Source organism: Carassius auratus, chromosome 7, assembly GCF_003368295.1.
Source record: "Carassius auratus strain Wakin chromosome 7, ASM336829v1, whole genome shotgun sequence".
NCBI classification, from domain to species: Eukaryota; Metazoa; Chordata; class Actinopteri; order Cypriniformes; family Cyprinidae; genus Carassius; species Carassius auratus.
Window position 1 is genome coordinate 4,681,504 of NC_039249.1, and position 24,576 is coordinate 4,706,079.

General features: G+C 39.0%; 3 protein-coding genes and 1 long non-coding RNA gene across 6 annotated transcripts; 2 read left to right on the forward strand and 2 right to left on the reverse strand.

The window, feature by feature from the left end:
- Positions 1 to 17: 17 nt before the first annotated feature.
- Positions 18 to 4,406, reverse strand: ccnb1ip1 (cyclin B1 interacting protein 1). The gene is made up of 5 exons (XM_026266742.1): positions 3,713 to 4,406; positions 3,137 to 3,440; positions 2,907 to 3,053; positions 538 to 694; positions 18 to 336 (listed from the first exon to the last, which is right to left on the reverse strand). Exons 1-5 carry the CDS (start codon positions 3,736 to 3,738, stop codon positions 182 to 184), a joined length of 789 nt encoding a protein of 262 aa, XP_026122527.1. The 5' UTR covers positions 3,739 to 4,406; the 3' UTR covers positions 18 to 181.
- si:ch211-212k18.5 (sal-like protein 1) lies at positions 3,289 to 12,772 on the forward strand. Of its 2 annotated transcripts, none has more exons than XM_026266734.1 (3): positions 3,289 to 3,413; positions 8,351 to 11,490; positions 11,621 to 12,772. In XM_026266734.1, the coding sequence occupies exons 1-3, from the start codon at positions 3,395 to 3,397 to the stop codon at positions 11,837 to 11,839; spliced, it is 3,378 nt and encodes a 1,125-aa protein (XP_026122519.1). In that variant the 5' UTR covers positions 3,289 to 3,394; the 3' UTR covers positions 11,840 to 12,772. The 2 variants fall into 2 exon arrangements, with proteins under 2 accessions (XP_026122519.1, XP_026122518.1); XM_026266733.1 differs by lacking the exon at positions 3,289 to 3,413 and adding an exon at positions 5,428 to 5,854.
- On the reverse strand, positions 12,549 to 14,596 carry LOC113105592 (uncharacterized). Its single transcript, XR_003292385.1, has 2 exons — positions 14,465 to 14,596; positions 12,549 to 13,332 (listed from the first exon to the last, which is right to left on the reverse strand). It is a non-coding gene; the product is annotated as an uncharacterized LOC113105592 (long non-coding RNA).
- Positions 14,597 to 14,676: 80 nt separating this feature from the next.
- Positions 14,677 to 24,488, forward strand: LOC113105587 (Y+L amino acid transporter 2-like). 2 transcript variants are annotated; one of them, XM_026266737.1, is made up of 10 exons: positions 14,677 to 14,878; positions 16,670 to 17,294; positions 20,735 to 20,860; positions 20,958 to 21,102; positions 21,721 to 21,844; positions 22,186 to 22,289; positions 22,373 to 22,469; positions 22,651 to 22,800; positions 23,550 to 23,733; positions 23,825 to 24,488. In XM_026266737.1, exons 2-10 carry the CDS (start codon positions 16,799 to 16,801, stop codon positions 23,902 to 23,904), a joined length of 1,506 nt encoding a protein of 501 aa, XP_026122522.1. In that variant the 5' UTR covers positions 14,677 to 14,878; positions 16,670 to 16,798; the 3' UTR covers positions 23,905 to 24,488. The 2 variants fall into 2 exon arrangements, with proteins under 2 accessions (XP_026122522.1, XP_026122523.1); XM_026266738.1 differs by lacking the exon at positions 14,677 to 14,878 and adding an exon at positions 16,431 to 16,553.
- Positions 24,489 to 24,576: the final 88 nt, after the last annotated feature.

Consider the following 24,576-nt stretch of genomic DNA (forward strand, 5'->3'; position numbering starts at 1 on the left):
TGGACATGTGTTGTGAATATTACTGCAAAACACTTTTTAACTATATAACAGCTTTTTCAATAAATAATCAACTTGAAAGAACATAAAGAACTAAACTGGAACGACTATATTTGGCAGTTAGAACTGAAATCAGAATTCAGAAGTGAAAGAAACAAGCATCGTAGTGAAACTCATGTTAAACTTAGTTTTTCTTGATAAAAGATTGGGCTCTGTCTCGGGTGGGTGTGCTGAACTGGAAGAAAGTTTTAGCGTTTTCTGGTCCCAGTGAGAAGAACCTGTCACCTTCTGGTTCCAGGAATGAAGGACTGCTATGCGGTGAGCGCTGTTTAACCAAACCTGATGATGATAATTACAAATATTTTTCATATTTTGTTCTTTACGACAGTTGATAACATCTGAACAATTTTGGTCTCAGTAGGATAAAAAACTCTTGACCTGATTTTACTTACGCAGGGTAAAATAGACAATTACTATAATTTGTTTAAATAAGGAACCATTATACTTGTTTCCACCCATTTGCTTTTTATCCCCCCTGACCTGTAGTGAAAGGATGGGAAATGGGATCTTTCTCTCCCGTTCCCAGCGTGTGCATCCGTAGTGAGTCGAGAAGTCCCTGCAGCTTCTGATATTGCCTATTTCGTTCATTCAGTCGCTCCAAAACCTCATTGTGCTTCCGCTTATATTCCTCCAGCACCTAGAGTATTAAAAAGTTGAAAGTGAGGACACTGAAGATCGTTGTTAAAGAAATAAAAATACATATATATATATTTTCATGCTTCTACAGTCATGGCCAGAAATATTGGCACCCTTTGTAAATATGATCAAATAAGGCTGTGAAAATTAATCTGCATTTTTAATCCATTTGAAAAACCAAAAAAGCTAACCTTTCATTGGATAATAATTTAAAATTGGACACAATTATTGGCACCGCTAGAAATTCTTATGAGTACAATATATCTGAAGTATATTCTCATTCATAATCACAATTTTGAGCACTCCAGGGTGATTATGAAAATGAAATTATACAGCCATTGATAAAATAAATTAAGTAGGGAAAACAAAGCCAAAAATCCCTTAATCATCCATCACAATGAGAAAAACCAAAGAATATATTTCTGATGTGCAGTAAAAGATAATTGAGCTTCACAAATTAGTGGCTTTAAGAAAATTGAAAATTCCCATTTCCATCATCAGGGCAATAATAAAGGGAGTTCCAATCAACAGAAAATGTTAAAAATCTGCCTGGAAGAGGACGTGTGTCTATATCCTCCTAATGCACAGTGAGGAAGAGAGTGAGTGGCCAAAGACTCTCATAGACCATTAGTCTCAGGGTCAGAAAACCTATATATATATATATATATATATATATATATATATATATATATATAAAACGTCAAACAGCACCTACATCACCACAAGTTGTTTGAGAGGGTTTTAAGAAAAATTCTCCTAGCTCATCCAAAAACAACCCACGGCATATTAAGTTATCAGACATGACTTGAACATCAAATGGGACTGGCTTCTATATTCAGAAGAAACTAAAAAAAAAAATTAGCTTTTTAGCAGCAAACACTCAAGATAGGTTTGGTGCACACAGGGATAAAGAGTACCCCATGTGTGCAATGAAATATACTGCTGTGTTTTTGACGTTGTGGGCCTATATTTCTCCTGGACATATTGTTTGGATACATGGCATCACTGATTCTATCAAATACCAACAGATAAAAAATAAATCAAAAAGGGACTGACTCTGTTAGAAATCTTATAATGGGCCATGTTTAGATCTTCCAGGCGTACAATAATCCAAACACAAACCTCAAAGACAACAAAAATGGGTCACTGGGCACAAAACCAAGCTTCTGCTATGGCCATTCCAGTCCTCTGAACCCTATAGAAAGTGAGTGGGGTGAACTGAAGAGGAGAAGCACCAACATGGAGCGGGGAATCTAAAGGGTCTGAAGTGTTTCTGGATTAAGGAATAGTCTCTGATCTCTAATCATGTGTTCTCTAACCTCATCAGGCATTATAGGAGAAAACTCAGAGCTGTTAAACTGGCAAATGAAGGTTTCAAAAACCATTGAATAAAATGGTGTCGTTAATTGTGGCCAGTGCGTATTAGAGAAAAACATTTATTTCATAATGATATTTCCTCCCATTTTAAATTCTAATTATCCAATGAAAGGTTAGATTTTTGTGATTTTTTTAAATAAAAGATCAGAAGGATTAACAATTCAGATACTTTTCCACATCTGCCTTTGATCATATTTACCAAGGGTGCAGATATTTTTGGCCATGACTGTATATATGAAGTACTTGGACATACTTGATTAAATGTTTTTCTCGTGGTCTTAAACATCTTTCATTGTGTGAGCTAGAGGCACTCCAACAAGTGTAACCACACATTTTTTTTTATTAATACAGTGAAATTGTGAAACCTTTTTTTTCTTCTTTAAAATGTATTTAAAACATTAAGTCCTGTGATGGCTAAGGTTGTAATGTTATAACAAATGGTAGCATTTATTATTATCTTTAAAACAGTTGTGCTGCTTAATATTGTGTGCAAACCATTATACATTAAGATCTTTTTTATGAATAGAGTTAAAAAGAACCGAATATATTTTAAATACATTTTATAACCGTATAAAAGTCTTTTTAGTCACTTGATAAATTAAAGGCATACACTTGTTGAAATGGATAAGTGGTGGTTTCTTGAAAGACCACAAATATTTGTATATGGTTAACAATTTTGGTCTTAAAAATGGTCTTTCCAATTTTTTTTTATTTGTCATTTCAAAAGTTTCAATAGCATTTACATTATTATGTATTTTTTTAAATAGTTATTTTGACTGTTACTGTATAAAAATGGAGAGTGGGCACTGTTCTGATGGCATGCACATATTTGGGACCTTTTTCAGTGATGCAATCTCTCCTCTTAATGCATTTAATTCCAGCTCTTTGCTCTGGCTCTGCTGGATCATACACTTCTCCATCTGAATCACGTGTCCTCCAGCCCTGGACAGATTGTACTCCATCAGCATCCTCTCCTGATTTACCTGAAATAACCACAAACAAAACTAAAACATCTGAAGAAAGGTGCATTAATCCCAACCTCTCTCAGATTCCACAGACATCGAACCTGGTAGGTCCAAAAGTCTAGCGCTTTATGACTGATTTCCAAAACCGTTTCAGGCTGTAGTCCGACCAAAACCATAGCCTTGTATTGCTCTGATGGTGCCAGCTCGGTTCTGAAGACGTCCAGTTTGCCCGAGAGCATGGAGGAGCAGGCGGGGCAGATGGCAGGAGAGCGGCCGAACTCCTCTGAACCGTGTTGATCACAGAAGACGTGAGAGCAGGCCGTGACCCACGCGAACCCACTCAGCTTTGCACGGCATTTATGCGAATTACACAGCAAGGTGAATTTAGACGCAGACATGGCTGTTCTAATGGAAGGAGGCAGAAATTTAAAGTATTATATATCTATATTGTTTTTATGCTTAAGCTGAGTCTGACGACGAAAAACGATAAAAAGTTAGGCTATGCGTGCACTTTAGGTGTAAACTACTAGCAGCGCGGGAAAAGTAACGAGTTCTCAAGCTCTTCAAAATCCTAAATCAGATTTATGCGGCTATATATATATCTAGGTAAAACAATTATATAGGCTATATATATCACTTTTCTGAAATACGTAGCTTTATAACCCATGATAGTTTACCGAGAATTTGCTCGTGTGTTGTTCATTGTTTACAGTCAGGCAGAGCGGCGCGGGCGCGCGAGTTTTGACTGGCCTCATCTGATTGGCTGCTGAATGAGCGAACGCAAACATTCCAGAGGCGCCATGATGCGCTTTAAATAACACTTGTAACTCGCCACAAACATTCTGTAAATGATGTCTTAAATGATGTTTACGTACTTTGAGGAAGACGAATTTAAGAAAAAAAAATCGACTTCACTGGTCAAGTAGGCAAGTTGCACTTACCAAAATATGTGGTGGTTAGGTCTAAGGAAACAGGAAACTAATTTTAATTGAGCAGAACTATACAATGGCACCTCCGAACAGCAGTAAATAATGCAAGTCTATCAATATTCTGGCTGATTTCATTGTATGAGAACTTATTTAAGTTGTACAATTAAGAAATGCAAATTCCTAACACAAATGTTTAGAATAATGCCCAAACTTTTTTCAATTCGACTTAAAGTCTCTCCACCCAACCAAGCACATTTTCACAATTTAATTAAAACCAGCCTGATGTAGAGTAAACCAAATCTGACAACACTGAAGAGTAGGCTACTCTAACAAGCAGAAAACTGAAGCAATACAGCAAATCCATGTGGGCCATGATATGGTTCTATGTCTCTTTCTTTTTTCAATTATTGGTTTGCTTTAAATGTACAGTGTAATATTGTTGTGACTTTGAATGTTTTTTTTATCTTAAATTATACTTTTTTATGGTAATAAGCCAAATACACTCATGCAAAAGAAAAATCCTGCCTTATGGCTAGTGGATAGCTTGGCCTTATATGAGATACTGTGCAGGTCGGCTGCTTGTTTTTGATACATCTAATTAAAAATGGCTTTTCACTTCATCCCTCCTCCACGTGGTGTATGAGAACAGAGGCGGGGGTGAAAGGGGGGCATTGTGCGGAGCGGCAATGGATCCTGGGGTTGAAGAGAGAGAAAGAGATGCCCACTCAACTGTGTCCAGGTCGCCATTGTTGGAAATTCCCTTCCTATTCAATGCATTTTAAATAGAGCTCTGAATATTCGGACGCACCGACAAAGTGAGCGACCCGCAGGGGGTCTTTACTCCAGCAGCCCTTACAGTTATAGACTACAAGCTGCCTGATGTATTATCTCATCTCTTCACCTTCCTCATCATCTCCCTTAATATAATCATTTTTTGATTCCACATCATTTTGAAATACACAACTTTCACATCTGGTCAACTTTATACATGCGTAATCTTCCACTATGCCTTTCGATACTTGGAGCTGTTTTATATTTCCTTTCTAGGTGACCTGATAACAGTTAGTATATTTATTTATTTTTCCCGTGAATCAGATGATTTGTGATGTCACCTATTTAGATTTCATATAAATCTTAGTAGACCTGCCAATAGAAAAGGCGTCTTTACTCCCAATGGGCGTTTAAATGAAGTGTAGTCATTAAGTTGTTTAAAACAGACAGATGTCAGAATCTTGAGGGTATAATCTCCCTTTTTGCATACATTACAAACGTATGTGAAAATATAAAAAGTGTTTCGTATCGATAGCCTATATAACTCAGTTGTCTAAATTACTAGAGAGCTGCTATTAGCATTAAGAGAAACGTAAAAAGAGGGAGAAAGAAAGAAAAAGAGACGGTGTTCCGCGCCATTGAAATGCAAATGTCCGAACAAGGAGAGATTGTATTTTTGTGTGAGTGTGTGTGTGTCTTTGGAGAGGAGAGGAGGAGGGGAGGGGGTCTGCAGAGTGGACAAGTTTGAGAAAGAGGGGACTTGTTGAGGAAAAACAGCCACACACGCACTCGCCATCTCACACAGCAACACCGGACGACTTTATGGTCCGCTTCAAGAGCCCACACGATTTCTTTTTTTAATTTGTATTTTATTTGTAACTAGCTCTTTCAGAAGAAGGCGATGTTGTCTTAACGCATCCTGCAAGGTGGATTATTAACGAACAAGGGAGTTCGGTGTTTATCTAGGCTATTCAAAACGAGTTTTATAGTTTGTATTGCAAAGTTGTTTGATGCCCGTGACTCTCATCGGCTGCTCGTGAATCATGTCGCGCCGGAAACAGAAACGGCCCCAGCAGCTCGTTAACGCGGACCCCGGGGGCACGCGCTTGATGCCGCAAGGTGAGGAAATCATTCCTTTGTTAATTATTTGTTACCCTGGACTAAAATTGATAGTGATGTTTATTTTATTTTTTTTACGACTGGTTAATTAAAAAGTTTTGCATTACTGGTAATATAGTAGTTAGCATTTGAAGTGGATTAAAAAAGTTAATCAAAGATTTCCTAAAACAAGAACACATTTTGGTTTTAAGTTTTAGGACAACTTTGATGAAAGGTTTTGATCTACTTAAAATGTTGACTACTGTGGTTTACCGAAAACACCTGTTACCCCAAATTATTTTATAGCCCATCGTTTTTTCTTTTTCTTTATTGCTTAAAATTGGAACACTTTAACACTTGAAGAATTATGATACAGGTTAAAATGCACTAGTGCATTTGGCCCTCTACTCAGTGAGCCATTGTTTAAAAGTTGCAGCACACAGCTCACATTACTGCCATGACCTGTTTTTTTTTTTTTTTAAATAGGTAGTTTGCTGACATTTCCCGCTTAAAATGTCTGCCAAATGTGTTATATTGAAAAAAGGCTCTTGAAGATATGGCCAGAGGGTTGGTCTAAAGGTGTTCAGCCGTATGGCCGGTCATTATGTTGACATGAATCACTCAGGGGCCATAACTGCGTTAACTTTTCACTGGTGTCAGTCCTCCAAGAGACTTGCAGTATAGTCAGTTGGATTGCTGGGGGTGCATTTAGAGGAGTCTCCTTTTCAGTGTGAATAAGGTGCAGGCAAGGGGGAGGGGATGAAGGGGGTGTTTGGGTAAAGATTAATCTCTTCTCACTCTATTCTCTCCTCTTCTCCCTTATTCTCTCTCTCATGTTTCCATGTGCTCCTCTTTTCTGTTCACGCTGTGTTCCCCCCTTCCCACTCCCTTGCCTCTATTCACTTTGTACCTCTGCTCAGTTGGGGTTCCACTGTTACAATACAGAAAGGAGAAAGAATGCATCATTGCGTGTGTGCATGGAAGAAGAATTTAGTTAAGGAATCTAAAAGATACTGCACCTTTGTCATTCGATTTCTATAGCTATTGGCAAGAACAGGTAGTAAGTGGTGGGGGAATTCATATATATATATATATATATATATATATATATATATATATATATATATATATATATATATATATCCCCTCACAACTTACCAACTGTTCTTGCCAATAACTATAGAAATCGAATAGCTAGCATGTACAGTCATTTTATGCATCAGTATGCAAGAGAATGGAAAAAGTTTGTCTGTCAGTCAACCCATTATTTTCCCAACCCCCTTCTTCTAGTTCTTTTTCTGCGCTCAAGATTCTAAAAGAATTTGACCTTAGTGCTCATGAGGTTAGGTCATCTAGCCAATCAGAGCACATGGACAGTGCCCAAAACCCTTTCTATGCCCTGACCTCTGACCCTGTGTTGGGTCAGGGGGGAAGGGTGAATAGAGGGATGAATAGAGAGATGAAAGATGTAGTTGATGGACAGAGGGTTGGGTTAAGAGGGGTTATGGGCTGTTGTGGTGATATCTATTGTCCTCTAAAGGCCAATTGACACTGCACAGACAAACGGCAACAAATACCAACAAACTAGTCTGTTGGAGTTTGTTTTATCAGTGTGTTACCCCTGTTGGCGTTGGTTGGAGTTTGTTTTCACCCAAATGAACATACTTAATCAGCGTTTGCTGGGTCGTGGAACGTCTGAGCAGTGTGAAATTATTTTCCAATAAAATACAACAAACTCTGACATATGACTTGGCCATGAACCATTGTCATGATGATGCGCATATTTCACTTAAAGCGTGGTTCACCCATGGCCTCTTTCATTTTATTCACTGTTTTTTTTTCAGACAAAGGATGACACGCAAAGGCATTAATAACAGTACAATTTTGATTGTGGTTACAGGATCATCAGTTTTGTCTTAATCAGACTTACACTGGATGCGAGTGGCACACTTGACATGACAAACAACAGTAGAAGTTGTTTTGATTATAATCAGTGATGCTGTCTACACTGGATGTGACAACTGACACATCCGGTGATGAAGACACGGTGTTACTTGAATCTCTAACTCAAAGTTTGTTGGTGTTTGGTGGGGCAGTGTTAACATGACATTTATTTTTTATAAAATTCTAAATCCAACAGCCAACTTGTTTGTTGCCGTTTGTCTGTGCGATGTGAATTGGCCTTAAAAAGCTTTGCAATAGCTGCAAGGTGGTTAGAGAGTTGTGGCAAGAGTGAGGACATATGACGTGAGTGTGGTATATAAAGGTTGTGAATTAAGGGTGAAAGATCATTAAAAATGTGTAATGACAAGTGGTATTCAGTGTTTTAGTGAAATAAAGCTTGACAAAGGAGCTGGCCTAAATAGGAAGGCTTTTTACAACAACTAATATATAAATTGATTTATAAAATAATGAAACAATGTCATAACAGTATTATGTTTTAAAATATTTGTCATTGTCTAAAAAATAAATGCTAAATACTTGAAAAACTGATTCTTTATTTTCTGTATTTTCCAGATGACCAGCTTCCAGTGAAATCTCCATCCACCTCTCTCGCCTCTGAAGTTACCTCGTCATCTGCATCCTCCTCTCCTACATCCCTTCAGGACTGTCAGCCTCCTTTGGCCCCAAGATCATCTCCTGGTGGCCTTCATGCTCCCTCGCTCCCCAATGAGAGCTCGTCTCCTCCCCACTGGCCAAATCACATTGCCTCATATTCTACATCTCTGCCTAATGCACACTCGTCTCTCTCTCCGGATTTCCCACATCCTTCCCTTTCATCCCAAACCCACTCTCCTCCCCCTAGCCAGCAGAAATCCACTCATATTTCATCTCATCATCCCCACTCAACTGTAACGTCCCCACCAATGGGTATTTCTGCAACCACCACTACCTCCTCTTCCTCATCTTTATCCTCTTCATCGTCGCTGGGTGCCCCACCTCATCAAGGAAGTCCTAGTCCCATCCACCAAACTCCTTCATCACCTTCAGAGCAACTCCAGGTGCCTCCGACCCTCGCTGTACTGTTAGAGGAGCTTAGGGTCCTGCAGCAAAGACAGATTCACCAAATGCAGATTACAGAAGAAATCTGCAGGCAGGTGCTGCGCCTAGGTGGAATGGTCAGTACCCAAGATGCACCTCAGGGATCTGTAGAGGGTCAACAGAGTGATGCCGGCTCTAGCTCCCCACCTAATACTGGTGCTTCTTTAGTTCCCCAAGCTCCTACATCCAAGCCCAACAGATCTCACACAAATGGAACCAGAGCTCCTTATTCCACAACTTCATCTTCAACATCTTCCTCATCCTTAGTCACCTCTTCAGCCTCTGTGCACCCTCTCTCTCTAACGCTAGGACTTCACCCTCGTTACCTCAATGAAAAGTCTCCCAACACCTCCATCAGTCATGGCAATGGCATGAATTTCCCAACTCCTCCCTTGCCCATGGTCAGCCTCTCCCAGGACCAGCTATCTCTCAGTTCCACTGTTAGTACGTCAAACGGATTATCCAGCTCCTCTTCAGGCCGCCAGCAGCACGTGTGCAGGTTCTGTGGGAAGGTTCTAAGCAGTGACTCCTCATTACAGATCCATCTGAGATCCCACACCGGTGAGCGTCCATACCAATGTCCTGTCTGCCTCAGTCGCTTCACAACCCGTGGCAACCTCAAAGCCCACTTCCTCCGTCACCGTGAGCAAAATCCTGAGCTGTCGCTCTCTCTCTTGCCACCTGCTTTATCGGAGCAGTGCCAACCAGGATCTGCCTCAGGGCCATCACAGAGGCGCAGAAAACGTAGAGCGGAGGATGAGGAGCCTTTTGGGGTTAAAGGTAGTGTAGGTGTGCCAGAAAGTTTAGCTCTTGGTTTCCTGTCTGGGTCATCTCATCCGTCTCCCTCCTCCCTTCCGTTACCACCCAGTGTTGATCTGGCGCTCCTTTCCACTGCCCACTCTTTGCTACAGCTAAACCGTGCCTCAGCTGCAGCGGCAGCCTCTGTTTCCACTAGTGTGCAGTCGTCATCTCCATCTATAACTTCCTCTGCAATGACTAGCCAATTCAAAGGTGCAAAGCAGCAGAGGTTTGATGAGAATACACCGCCACACTCCACTTTACATCCTGGTTCTCCATATTCCCAGCTGGCACACCTTCCGAAAATTCTCTTCCCATCAGGCCACTCCGCCCACCATCCTAGCCTTGCCCTTCTTCGCCCTCCTCACCTCCCATCCCCACACCTCCCACTTACCTTCCCTTTCTCCTCATACCCCAAACCTCAAAACTCCACTCCTCCCTCTTCCTCTCCATCCTCATCCTCCGCCACCTCTGACACCTCCAAGCTGCAGAGACTGGCACAGAAGTTAGAGAAGCAGCCCTTCCCAAAAAGCGCCAGTGAAGGCCAGGCTCAGACTAATGACATATCCACAACCTCCAATGCTAATGTTATATCAGCTTACAGGAGGGAGATGATGGCAGCCTTAGGGCTGAACCTGAATCCCAGTGGTGAGCTGGCTAGCCAAGAGCTCCAAGGGTCAAATGCCTCCTCTTTGGTTCCTAATCAGTGCGGGGTATGCCTCCGTGTCCTCAGCTGCCCAAGGGCATTACGTCTCCACCAGGCCACTCACTTAGGTGAACGTCCATTCCCCTGCAAACTCTGTGGCCGCTCCTTCTCCACAAAGGGAAGCCTAAGGGCTCATCTGGCCACACACAGAGCACGTCCAGCCAATGCACGTGGCCAGAATTCATGCCCGCTCTGTCAGCGCAAGTTTACCAATGCTGTGGTGCTGCAGCATCACATTCGGATGCATTTGGGGGGCCATTTGCCCCCGGAAAGTAATGGGGACCTGCAGTCAGAGGAAGACCCTGGTCAAATTGATGGCGTTTCTTTGCCCAAAAATCTTCAGTCTTTTCCTCTAAATATGAGCATGTCTTCCTCTGCCAGCTTATTGGAGTCTGGTGCTAGCCTAAGAGATACTGCATCAGCTGATGCAAATCAGCTCACGGAGTCAGATCAAGATCGTTATGAAAACACACCTGAGGCTAGTCCAAATGTCACCCTGGAAAAGGAGTGTCCATCAGGACAAAACAGTCCACCTGACAATTCAGATGAGAATCATTATGGCACAGTCCTTCAGAGCAAACCTCAGGTTGTCAATGGCTCTGCAGAAGAGGATGAAGACATGCCTTTATCTCTCTGTACCCGGACCAACTCCCAGGACACCTTATTTGATAAAAAATGGCAAAATGGAGCTTCACATCAAACAGTGATTAGCGAGCCAAAAGCTAGTTTAAACGCTGACGCTCTCAATCTGTCACCTGCCCTCACTCCACCCTCCAGCCCAGGGTTGTCCACTGAGTCAAAGTCAGACCAAAGCAGCGAGCAGACAATGCTTCATGTGAATGGAATCGACCAGGTTCTGGAGCCCAATGATGGTGACTCTCACCAAGCTACAGAGAATGCTTCTTTGCACATTTCAGACAGAGCCCTAGAGCAGAAGGGGAATGCTGAGGATGCAAAAGTGTCAGAAATAGAGGATCAAAGGAAAGAAAGAGAAAAGACTGAAGTGACATCATCAGAGACCCCTGTAGCCCCTCCACAACCACAACGCTCAGAGAAACCCTACAGCTGCACAGAGTGTGGAAAAGAGTATGCTAGCCGCAGCGGATTGAAGGTACATAGATTAATGTGCTATATTGAAAAAAAGATGGAATGTTAGATGACATTAATATCAACTGAATATTCATTAACAACCTGTGATATCATGTTTGTGTGAGAAACAAGACTTCTGTGTGTTTCAACAGGGGCATATGAAAATCCACAGCGGAGGTTTGAATCAGTTGGCCAGTACTGTATCCCCACAGTCCTCTGAGGGAAAAGTTGTGGAGTGTGCAGAGGAGTTGACCCATCAAAAACTGAGAAGAGAGGATGCTAAAAGCATGTCAGAGAAAAGTACTAATAAATTGTCCTTGACCGAGCATCCGGTGTCTACTACTGAAGACAGACCTGAAGACACTGCTTAAAAGAATGTGATTAGTTAGGTTTTAGCACTATTCTTGTTTACTAATTACTATGAGAACTTTTTTTTTTTTTTTTGTTAAACTTTTTTTGTGGTAAGGAGTAGTTTTTTTTTAATTGTTTGATATTGTAGAATATTAGTATATCAGTCCATATGTAATAGTAGTGCCTTTTCATGAAGACAATTAAATCATATTGATAAAGACTTGGTCTTTCGATTTCAAATATCAGGATGCACAGAAATTGGATCTTGAAAATAATATTTGTGTTTAACAAATGACAAGCAAATTAATTGTGTGTCTTAAGTGCAATTTCAGAAATCAATTTGGAACTTCAGGATGCTCATAAAAATACATGTAAAACATTTTTTTTTTTTTTATAATTTCGAGCAAAATCTAGGAATAAAGGGAGTGACCTGATGTGTGAGATGAGAGAGGATTATAGGGACCATACCAAAATTGATCAACAGATGTGCAGCTGAATGTAAATATCAATTTTGTTTCATGTACCCTGTTTTTATCTACTTTCATGCTGCTGTACTTTGTAGGTGTTTCTCTAAATAGCTGCACTATATCTGTGACTGCTGAAACTCTTATTGACAAGGGAGGTTTATGACTACGATGATGGGATAGAATTGCTGAGAGGGTCAGATTTACCTTCTGCACAATGCCTGTTCTTCAACTTTCTTTATTTAAAATCCCCACTGATTTTTTATTGTTGACTATGAAAAACAGCAAATCACATTAGTTTTCACACTGCTGCAGATGAGCAAAACCAGCTCAAAATTTATTAAGATTTAAGCTTTCAGTATTTTAGTAATCTTGAAGTTTGAAGCAACTTTTGTTTGCCCTGTTGAACTCTTAACAACTTTTGTGTTGTATTGGATGTATTGTGGTCCTAACTTGTCAAAAAGAGAAATAAAGTCAGACTGAATGTCTCAAGATTTGTGTTTTTTAAATGTATGTGAATTATTTGAATTGCATGGAACACATAACTGCCACCTGTTAAGCTATTTTTGTTTTTGTTGTTCTATAAGGAACTTTGTTCTTCAGCAATTGTCTTCATTCACCCTTTTTTTTTTTTAAGTATGCTTCCTTTAATGTTTTAGTTTCCCAGATTGGTGGTGTGCATGTTGATGGCTCTGTGTGTGTTTATTCACACACACACACACACACTTGTGTAATGTGATTGAGTGTGCAGCTGTACAGACTTCACTCCCTCCCCTCAAACACCCTCTTGCTTTCTGTGTCATGCTCTCTTTCATATGCTCGCTCTTTCATTTTCTCTTTCATTCTTTGCCTCTTTCACTCTCTGTCCACCCCCCCCCCCCCTGTAATGTGGCTGACACACAGGAAGCTCTAATCCTCGCACAATGTCCCCCCTCATCCCCCCAGAGCATCTCTGCGCGGGATAAAGGGGAGGTGGAGGCCGACCTGGCCAGCTGTCCCTAAAATGGCTCCTAATCCTGCCTCTGCCGGGCCCTCGAAACCATGACAACCTGTAACCAAGGAGAGAAAATTTGAGGTTGAGAGGGAGACGAACAATGAGCCAGAAACAAGGCATGTGGTAGAAGTTTGTCCACATGCATTCAGGAAGGGATAAAGACATGTCTCAATCAAAAATAAGGAAATCTTACGGAGACAGTGCCAAATATGACAAAATTAGTTCCTTATAAGGCAATATGTGATTAATGGTTATATAAACAAAGAGCAGTTGTCAAAGGTCTTTAAAAGATGAATTTATGAAATCATGTAAATCAAGTAAAGCTTCTTTCCATTTAGAAGTTGACAGTCGCAATAATAAAATAGATAACATTTAAAGTAAAAAAATGGCATAAAACAGTAACAATGGGAAATTATTTCCCTTGCAAAACGTGAGAAACAGATGTGGTGTAACATCCCATTTTAACCACACGATGGCGACAATAAAGTGTGTGCTGTAAATAATCTAAAGTAGATGCAAGCACTCTTTTTGAGAATCACATCATTTTTTTATATATGGTATAAGGGGAAATACAACATTCAGTAGGCAAGATGGCTGAAATTCAAACCAATCCTAAAAAAAAAAAAAAAAATGTTTTTTTTGTTCTATTCATTTTGTAGAAAAGATTAATATAAAAATATAAACAGCATATAAAACCTCCCCCAAACGAAGACTATAATATAATCTTATTTTATTTAAATGTTTTTCTTTTTATTAATTTCCATTCACGTAGATGACTCGGGGCTTATCACACGTTTTACTCTATATTTTTAGCCTATATTTATATTTTTATTTCTAAGTAGCATTTTCTATTCGATAAGCCAATAGACTGTGCTTATTTATTATTATTTATATACAGTACATAGTAATACTGTGAATTAGCTTTTATTTTCATATTTTTTATTTGTTAGTAATTTCGTCATGTAGGCTACTTTTGTCTTTTCTATTAATTTACACACACGCGCGCGCGAGCACACACACACACACACATAGCTCTAAATAGTTTTTAGTAGTGGAGTATTATTTTTAACTCCACTAACTTAACTTATTTGTTAAGTTGTTGTTTTCCATGTAATATTTATATTTTATTTCATTTCAGCTATATATCGATTAAATAAATCGATTTCGAATCGTTTGAGTTTACTCACGATAACAACTGGGCTTTATATTCAGACAGCATGTCTCGAGTACAAAACGTCCTTCATTTTGAGCTCTGTTTAAATGGTATTCTTCATAAGTTCATCCAGACGCTCATTATAATGGTTCAGTAGTTCAGATGGAGCTGTGCTAGCTGTCTCTTTTCTCCTCCCCTTACTCGCTGCCTGTGTTTGCAGTCTGTATTTGACTGAGAGCAGAAGTTCATCAATCTCCTTGAAACGTCTGCACGGAAGGGAACTCGAGCGCGAGCTGTGACAGACCCGACAGCATATGACAGTCTGAGATCTCACACGGCGAAATAACATGAACTGCTCATCAATTCGTGCGTGTCTAGGAAAATGAACGGCAGATAAAGCATCCGTACAAGCTGTATCCTGATGCCAGTTCAGCACCTGGGGGAAAAGGTAATGCAAACCGTTCCGCTCAGCTGTAGCCTATGCTACTTGACGTCATTTAAAGCCAGAATTATTATTTCATAAAGGATGATTTACAGGATTTAAGATTTACCTTAGATTACCATTTTCTTTTAATAGATATCGCAAGTAGTTTACAGTTAGTTTATATAGTACACTGATAAAAATCATTTTTATTTAATATTCTGCTTTACAGCAAGTCTATATGGGTGCTTAAGCTGTAACCTTGAGTGATTTTGTTTTATAGTTGTTTTTTCAGAGGCTTATCAGCATGCCCTGAACCTTGCTCTCTGGTCCCTAAAGATCTTGCATTGGTGTGGCTGTTTAATTATCACGTGCAGTAATTGCCTACTGTCCACCCACACATCAGTTCTTTAATCATCCTCTCTATCTCCTTTTGCCTTTCCTGAATGCAACTTTCTTCTTTTGTGATAAGACCTTCCCAGTCATTATACAGAGCAATTAATCAGATCTGCAGTCAGGGCCGTCATGCACTCATGATTTTTGAGGGGGCATTTGTGTGTGTGTGTGTGTGTGTGTGTGACACAGCAGCCACAATAGCACTGTATAACTGATATAAGTTTTATTTTATTTTTATTTGAAATATTTCCAAACGTAACAACTTATCAGGAAATGTCTTAAAGATTTAATATAAAAATGTATTTTCAGGAAATATTCTACTTAAGTAGCCTACAAGATTATGGGTGTCATGCCATAAAATAGTTTTAATACGACTGACTTTGTATTTAATGTGAATTTAATAACAATATTGTTAGTTACTAACATTTTCATTTTACAAAGCGCATAGAACATTAAAAATATCAAACCCAGTGAACGATCAAATCACACCCGTGTGATTAATCAAATAGAAAAACATTATCAGCAATTTTTTTGTCTTTTGGAAGCTGCATTTAAAATCTACTTGGCTAAGAAGGGCATGAAGCCTTTATTCCATCTTTAAAGGGAATTAACGATAGAATTCTACATTTTAAACTACCTTTTTAAAATTTTGAATTTAAACAATCAGATGACCCGGAATTCTACAGCCATGATGTATAATGTATAACAATGCAAAATTCTCATTCACTTTCCATTTAGAAGTCAGGGTGTCATTAAATCTGATTAGTTAACCTATGCCAAAATAATGCTTTGTCAGTGTACAGTTTGGCATAGTCGGCAGTAATAGCTCTCAACTTTGAGCTTCAAAAACACAAGCTGTCAATTAACTACTCATGTTCCTGTATGTGCATTTTTTTTAATATCGTCATGAGAAAACGCTTCACAGCGTGTGCTCTTGAGCATAGGTCTTTTGAGTCCATTGAACCTTGAGGAGCATGTGACAGATCAGCATGCTGACGCACCAAGAAGTCTCCGTGCTAAAAGTGAGAGAGAGAGATAAAACGAGAGAGAGAGAGTTGAATTGGACTTGACGTATTAAAAATCCCTCCATTTGGTCTTGACTATAGATCAGGTGGATCAATGTCCAAGTCAGGAATGGTGATTGATTAAACCGTAGGCTAAGACGCACAATCCTGTCTCACGCAGTAAGGAATATGAGCAAGCTGGGTGTTTTTCTTACATGTAGACCTTTTCTCTGTGCGGCTCTGTTTACACACCTTTAACAAGCCATTTGCCATGACATCTAATGGATCCGTAATAGCCATATGTACGTTTGAAAAGCAAGAGTGTGTATGTGAGCTCTTTATGACTGCCCTGTTTCTTTGGAGATTATTACATGAGCGTGCATGTGTGTATAAAAACTGAACACTATGTTTTCCCCAGATGTCACCTGAAGATCTCAAGAACTAGCTGGGAACCTTGCAGACCTTCCTGAAACCCTTGTATGTGACTGTAGAACTGGTTTAAGACAGTCTTTTTTTGTTTTGACCAACACATCGGCCCTTTAAAACAATGGCGTCCTACAGCCCTGCACCCACGGAGGAGCAGTCCTCAGAGGTGTCCAACGGGAACCTGAAGGCAAGCAGCTCGCACGAGTCCATGAAACTGAAAAAAGAAATATCTCTGCTCAATGGCGTTTGTCTCATCGTGGGAAACATGATCGGCTCCGGGATCTTCGTCTCACCCAAAGGCGTACTGATATACAGTGGCTCCTATGGGTTGTCTTTGGTAGTGTGGACAATTGGTGGGATCTTCTCGGTGTTCGGGGCGCTCTGTTATGCTGAGCTCGGGACCACCATCACCAAGTCAGGAGCCAGCTACGCCTATATCCTGGAGGCCTTTGGAGGCTTTTTGGCTTTCATCCGTCTATGGACTTCTCTCCTGATCATCGAGCCCACCAGTCAGGCAGTGATAGCCATCACCTTTTCCAACTACATGGTGCAGCCCATCTTCTCCACGTGTATAGCACCCTACGTGGCCAATCGTCTGCTGGCTGCAGCCTGCATATGTGAGTTGATGCTTGTGGATGTGTGTGTATATGATTGGGAGTTGCTTTTGTAGGTTGTCTGTGAAGTTTTGTGGCCCTCAAGTCTTTGCAAAAAAAATTTGAGCTAAAAGAATGAATCACAAATCCAGAGTCATTTATCTATCATTCCAAAATGTTTTTTGTGGAACACAGAAGGAGAAATATTGAATAATATACACCACTGTTCAAAAGTTTGGGGTCACCAAATAATAGTTTTTTTTTTAAAGAACATTGCATTAAATTAACCATAAATGCTGTTTATCTGAACTTTATTTTCATAGAAGGATCTTCTTTTTTTAATGCATCATGGTTTTCGCTAAAATATTAAGTAGCACAATTGTTTTTAACATTGCTTATGTTATCAACATATTAGAATGATTTCTGAGTGACACTGAAGACTTGAGTAATGGCTGCTGAAAATTCAGCTTTGCCATCACAGGAATAAATTACATTATAATCCATTAGTATCAAAATGTGCGTTTTAAATAGCTTTGATATTTCACAATATTACAGTTTACTGTATTTCTTTCTGCCTTGGTGAGCATAAACGACACCACCGACCCCAAACCTTTGAACGTTCATGTGCTTTGCCACTGTGTAACGACTTATTTTTCAATCTATTCCTCAAAAATTTCAAAATGTTGCAATATAGTCAAGTGGAGTATGTTGTGTGATATTTTTATAGTGGTTTTATTCCAGTTTGGAGCTTGACAGTTTGTTACTTTATTTTCTTTTATTTTTAAAAATGCCATTTCTCAACATTTCTCCTGCTGCGTTCTACAGAAAAAAATAAATATTTGACATAACCTTAATTAATTACAATGTGTGAAAGGCAAATGATGACAAATTTAAACAATTTGGGTTTAACTAGCTCTTGAATTCAAAGCTTAATCACATTTCTGCATTCAATGATTGTTTGTTGGGAAAGTGGGTAACACAGTGAAAGACTGTGTGAACATTGAGAAAACTGGCAGCAGGAAGTGGGTAGTAGGTAGCAGCTAGCAGCTTTCTATTACACAAATACATAAACACAGAGCTACATTTACCACAGACAGCAAGAGCGCATGAAGTGGCATTAAAACATCACAAGACACATATGGAGTTCAAAAGACACTCTCAAACAAAGGTTATCATCTGATACCATACCACTTCACTATGGCACAATCAGTGCACTTTTTGGTGAGAGGAGAAAAATAATGATGACGTTATAAGCAATAATGACAGCCTGTCAGTATTTGATGTTGAGTGGAAAAGGGAAGGAGAAGAGAATGTGTCAGACCAGTGCTGATGTTGAAGGTTACATTCACGTGATTCGTCTCGCTCAGCGCAGACATGCATGACACCCAACAAAAAAAAAAAGTGCAAACTGAAACAAAACTAAATTCAGTTGAACTGGCAGTTCTTGAAATGCTCCAGAATTTTGAAATCTGAGAATTTTTTTCCACACCTTTCATAATCTATAATCTATAAAAAAAAAAAGATTGTCTTTCATAAAATGTGATTAAACATTATACCCCCATATCTAAATGAAGTTAATCTGATTGCAACAAACACACTTGTATGCTTCATTGAAAGATAAGAAACACTACCAAGAACTTGCTGATTTCTGGAAGGTAAAGTCCTTCTGATTAACAATCTTGCCTTTATGACTAATAGCTCATGACAGCTCAGGATGGAATAGAGGGAGTGTGAGAGGGAGTGTGATAACAGATTCAGTAGACACATCTACAATCCTTACAAATACAATGTGTACTGTTCTTTTAATAGGAGGCACGGTAATGTTAACAATGTTAATATTATTTATAGTTGTCAACAGAAAATACAATTCTGTCATCATTTGCCTGCTCTCTTGTTGTTCCAAACCTGTAAGACTGACTTTGTTTTGTGAAAGACGAAAGGTAAACACCACGATTTGGTTCCCGCTTTTATCTTCAACAGAAAGGAAGAATATCAAACAGGTTTGGTGTGGCATGAGAGTAAGAAAATTAAAAAAGAAAAAGCTGTTCATTTCGTATTTATTATAACATGGACAAATTCCACAAAAAAGGAATAGTTCACCTCAAAATTTGACATTTTGTCATCGCTTGCTCATGTTGTTTTAACCACATGAAACGCAACATTAGATATGAATGATATTAGATGTTTGTTATCTAAACAGTGGAAGTGAATGATGTTAGTCGTACATTTCTTTTTTTATTGTTTATTCATTATAAAAGATGACATAACCGTACAGGAATGAGACACATATCTGTCTCTGTGCTATCTGCCCTCCTTTAAGCAGCGAGACTGTAGATTAGAAACGGGTGTGCGAGCAGTTTATGAACTTGAGGCAACATTGATAGCAGCCATAACAGATAAGAAGAAGTGGGAGCAAGCATTTTGTAAAACATTTTTTTTTTTTTTTTTAGAAATGTGACCTGGACTCAGGGAGAGAGAATTGTAATGGGTCAGACGCTGACAGTATATTGTAAGAGTTAGCAAGTCACGTGACACATTGTAACTTCCTCATTTGCAGTAAAGGCTATTTAACGCAAACTATCCAATCTTACTCTCAGTTTCAGTTCAGTTTCCACGGTTTTATTTCCTGTATGCATGCACCACCAAGGGATATTTGCAATACAAAGCAATACATATTTGTTATTAATTGTTTGTATGTGCCCTCATAGAATGCAGTATCACAGTAAACGCATGTGCTTACAGCTGGATTTTCTGTACGACAGAAAAAAATGCCCCGCTCACGCACGCAAACTTTAGTGCTGCCCTAAGCTATTTCGCTCCTTGCAAAACAACCAGCAGGAGTGCTAGAGTCAGCAGCCCTGCTTCCTCAAGCCAGGAAGACTACATTACAAAACACACACACATGATCACACAAATCAAGACATTTCAGGATCAGAACAAACTGACCCCTGAAGATCATTGATCCTCTTGGAAAACAAGGGAAGACCATATCCATTTCATGTTACTGCAGTGATGTTGTGACTAGACTCACAAGAACACCCATGTGGATCCTTAAAGGGACAGTCCAAACACAAATTAACAGCCTATCATCATTTAGTAACCCTCGTGTTATTCTAAACCTGTATGACTTGCTTTCTTCTGTGGAACACAAAGAAGATATTTTGAAGATTGTTGGTTACTAAACCACTTTGGTTCTCGTTGAATTTCATGTAAGTACAGTGGAAGTCAATGGGAATCAAAACTGGTAATCAGCATTCTTCAAAATAAGTTCTTTTCAGCAGAAAAAGATATGCATACTGGTTTGGAATGACATAAAGGTGAGTAAAAACATATGACATTTTTGGGTGGACTATCTTTTTAAAGACTGAAAGATATTCACCCTGAGCACAAAAACACAAGGGCCTGTGCAAGTCGCAATATATTGAGAAAAAAAGGTTTGATCTTGATCTGTGTTTGTTCTGTAGGCTTGCTGACCTTTGTGAACTGTGCCTATGTGAAGTATGGAACACGCGTTCAGGACTTCTTCACCTACGCAAAGGTCATCGCCCTCATCGCTGTCATCATCACTGGCCTGGTCAAGATCTTTCAGGGTAAAAGCTTTTTACACCTGTGTGAGGTTCTCAGCTTTGTCTCTGAATATTTCATTTAATCTGACTATCCTGGTTTCCGTGTGTGTTTGTGGTCCAGGTCACACTCAGAATTTCGAGGGGCTCTTCTCAGGCTCATCTCAGGACCCAGGTCACGTGGCTCTGGCGTTGTATTCTGCTCTCTTCTCCTACTCTGGATGGGACACGCTCAACTTTGTCACAGAGGAGATCAAAAATCCTGAAAGGTCATCTATCTATCTATCTATCTATCTATCTATCTATCTATCTATCTATCTATCTATCTATCTATCTATCTATCTATCTATCTATCTATCTATCTATCTATCTATCTATCTATCTATCTATCTATCTATCTATCTATCTATCTATCTATCTATCTATCTATCTATCTATCTATCTATCTATCTATCTGTCTATCTATCTATCTATCTATCTATCTATCTATCTATCTATCTATCTGTCTGTCTCTCTATCTATCTATCTGTCTATCTGTCTGTCTATCTGTCTATCTATCTATCTATCTATCTATCTATCTATCTATCTATCTATCTATCTATCTGTCTGACTGTCAAATCACAGGAAACATGTGATTGGCTCACATGACTTTTTGCGGGATGCTCGGCCTTCCTACCCACAAACTATCCAAGCACTTCTCCATTTTGGTCTCTATGTAGAAGTAAAAAAAAAAATCTATGGACATGTGAAACACATGTGTCAGCATTAGGCAAAGTGTTGCTCTAAGAGCTTTGAGAGTTGTAGATTAATTGTAAAGGTTTGCAGGCCAGGTATTGTTTGCATGAGAATGCATTCTGCTGACCTCTGGTGGTCATCGTGTTTTGCAGGAATCTCCCGCTGGCCATTGCCATCTCCATGCCCATTGTCACAGTGATCTACATTCTTACCAATTTGGCTTACTATACAGTCCTGCCTATTCCTGCCATCCTGGACAGTGACGCCGTAGCTGTGGTGAGTGTTTATCTCTGCTGGTCATCTGAATATACACTACTGTTCAAAAGATTGGGGTCGGTAAGATTTTGAAAAAAGTCTCATAATCTGATCAAATGTCTTATTTTGTGATTTTTTTTTTTTTTTTAAAGAACAGCATTTAATTGGGGGGAAAAAAATCATTATTATAAATGCTTTTACTGTCACTTTTGATCATTTGCATTTGAAATGCATTCTAGCAGAATAACATTTTTTTAAATTATTTCTTTTAAATAAAAGAGAAAGCTGGTACAAGCTTAAATCATCTATTTTTCCTATTGAGTTTTGGCTAATTCATTTTTTTTTTTTTTTTTAATTCACAGACATTTGCAGACCAGGTATTTGGGTATTTTAATTGGACAATACCAGTTGCTGTTGCCTTCTCCTGCTTTGGAGGATTAAACGCTTCAATAGTTGCTGCATCAAGGTGAGTAGTAATTTCTATCTGCTGTCTGATTCACCACATCATTTCATTCTCAGCTGATTTCTCATATGCGGATCTCTACTCAGGTTGTTCTTCGTGGGCTCCAGAGAGGGCCACCTGCCAGATTATCTGTGCATGATTCACGTCACACGTTATACCCCCATCCCTGCCCTGCTCTTCAATGTCAGTCCCCATCTCAACATCTCCATATGTGTCATAATATGCTGTACTACATGTACTAATGTTCTGTTTCCATCCTGTGTTTTCCTATAAGATCATGCATTTGTCTACATTCCACGTCTTTATAGTCATCATTAATGATCTCATTAATTATTCTCAAATGTTCTGTTCTGTTGTGTGACAGGGTGCCATGGCTCTTGTGTACCTGTGTGTGGAAGATGTCTTTAAACTGATCAATTACTACAGCTTCAGCTACTGGTTCTTTGTGGGTCTGTCTATCCTGGGACAGCTGTACCTGCGATGGAAACAACCGGACAGACACCGACCGCTGAAGGTATCCACACAAACCAACGTCTGCCATCTATTATTTTATATTTTGTATTTTAAGTGAGAAAGCTAAATCCACCAACACTTGATTTTTATTTCAACCAAGCCAATGCAACACTGAAGTGATGCTTTATTGAAGCTAGTTTCTGCTTGAGAGTTATATTATACATGAATAAATCAATTCAAAATTCAGGGAGATTTATATAATATATATAAGCTTAAAGGGGTGTGCAACCAAAAAAGTTTGAGAACCACTGTGTGTTACACTTTATTTTAATGTGTCCTTGAGGACTTAAATGTACTCAGTACTTAAAGTAATAAGTGAACTGTAACAATTTATATATTTAAGTACTGAATAATATTAATTAACTACATGTACTTATTATATATGGTTAGGGTTAGGATTTGGTTAAGGGTTACATGCATGTAACTTTGTGTAATTTATTATATAATTAAGTTATTATATTAGTAAGTACATGTAATAAGGACTCCTTAAAATAAAGTGTTATCGTATTAATACATCTATTTTCACGTGAGTAGGTGTGGTCAGAGGCTGTTTGATAAACATGAAAAAGTAGATTGTATTACGTGTGCATTTCACAATGTGTAATTTCCATAAACAAGCGCCAAAATACGATTTGTGTTGTGTGAGACGACTAACAGAAATGTCTTTAAAAAGTTTATTCAAGAAGATTTATCGAATAATTAGCACAGTCTAAACCCTCTCATTTATCTTCCCTTTTCTTTTTCTTTCAGCTCAGCCTGTTCTTCCCAATTATATTCTGCCTCTGCACAGTTTTTCTCGTGGTGGTGCCTCTGTATAGCGACACTATCAACTCATTGATCGGCATTGCCATTGCTTTATCGGGCGTCCCCGTCTACTTCCTGTGCTGCCATCTACCTGCCACACGTAGGCCAATGTGGCTCAGGAAGATTATTGGTAAGTCTCCAAATAGTGGTTTAAGTTTACAGCTCATATATTGCTCCTAAAAGTAATATGCGTGTCTCTATTTTCATTCCCTCTTCACCAGCATCTTCAGGTATCCTCATTCAGAAACTGTGCTACTGTGTTCTTACTGAGATGGACACAGAAGATGAAAAGGCAGAGTAGAAGAGGAAGATGCACGGACAAGAAAACTGCAATATCTCTGGACATGCAATACACAAGCTGCTGACTCCCCACTGGTTTACACAGATATCATTTTAGACTGATCAGATGTCAAGTGAAAACTCCTCCAAGTCGAAGCGAGTCCTTTGTATTTATTAGAGATATTTATGCTGGTTTGATGGGGAACGGTAAACCAACTCGAACTCGAGTACGAAGAAACTACCTTTGGACTCTAAGGGTTGTTGTGGGGCTTGGTAAGATGGTGAAATTATAGCACTGATAAGAGAGGAATTGTTTAGAGACATTTGTACCATTGCTTTGAAACGCCTTTTAACCTAAATCTTGCACATTAATTGAATAGAAATTTAGATTGAAAGACTAATAAACTCCCTGTTGTGTGTTGAAGGAAGGAACTGCCACTACAACATCTTTATCTGTACACGTTTGTGTCTGAATATAGAAAACAGTATTTTCCATGTTTGCTTTTATTTTCCAAAGACTGAATTGACGAACACAGTGTTATTATGGATTTTTGACAAATAATAGAAATTAAAAAATTAACTAAATAAAGGACAAATAATGCAAAACCTGTGTATGTTGATCTTGACTTAGTAGTAGCATTTCGTCATCCACTGTTGTTTAAGTGCTTTGCTTAAAAACTAGTAAACAGAGATT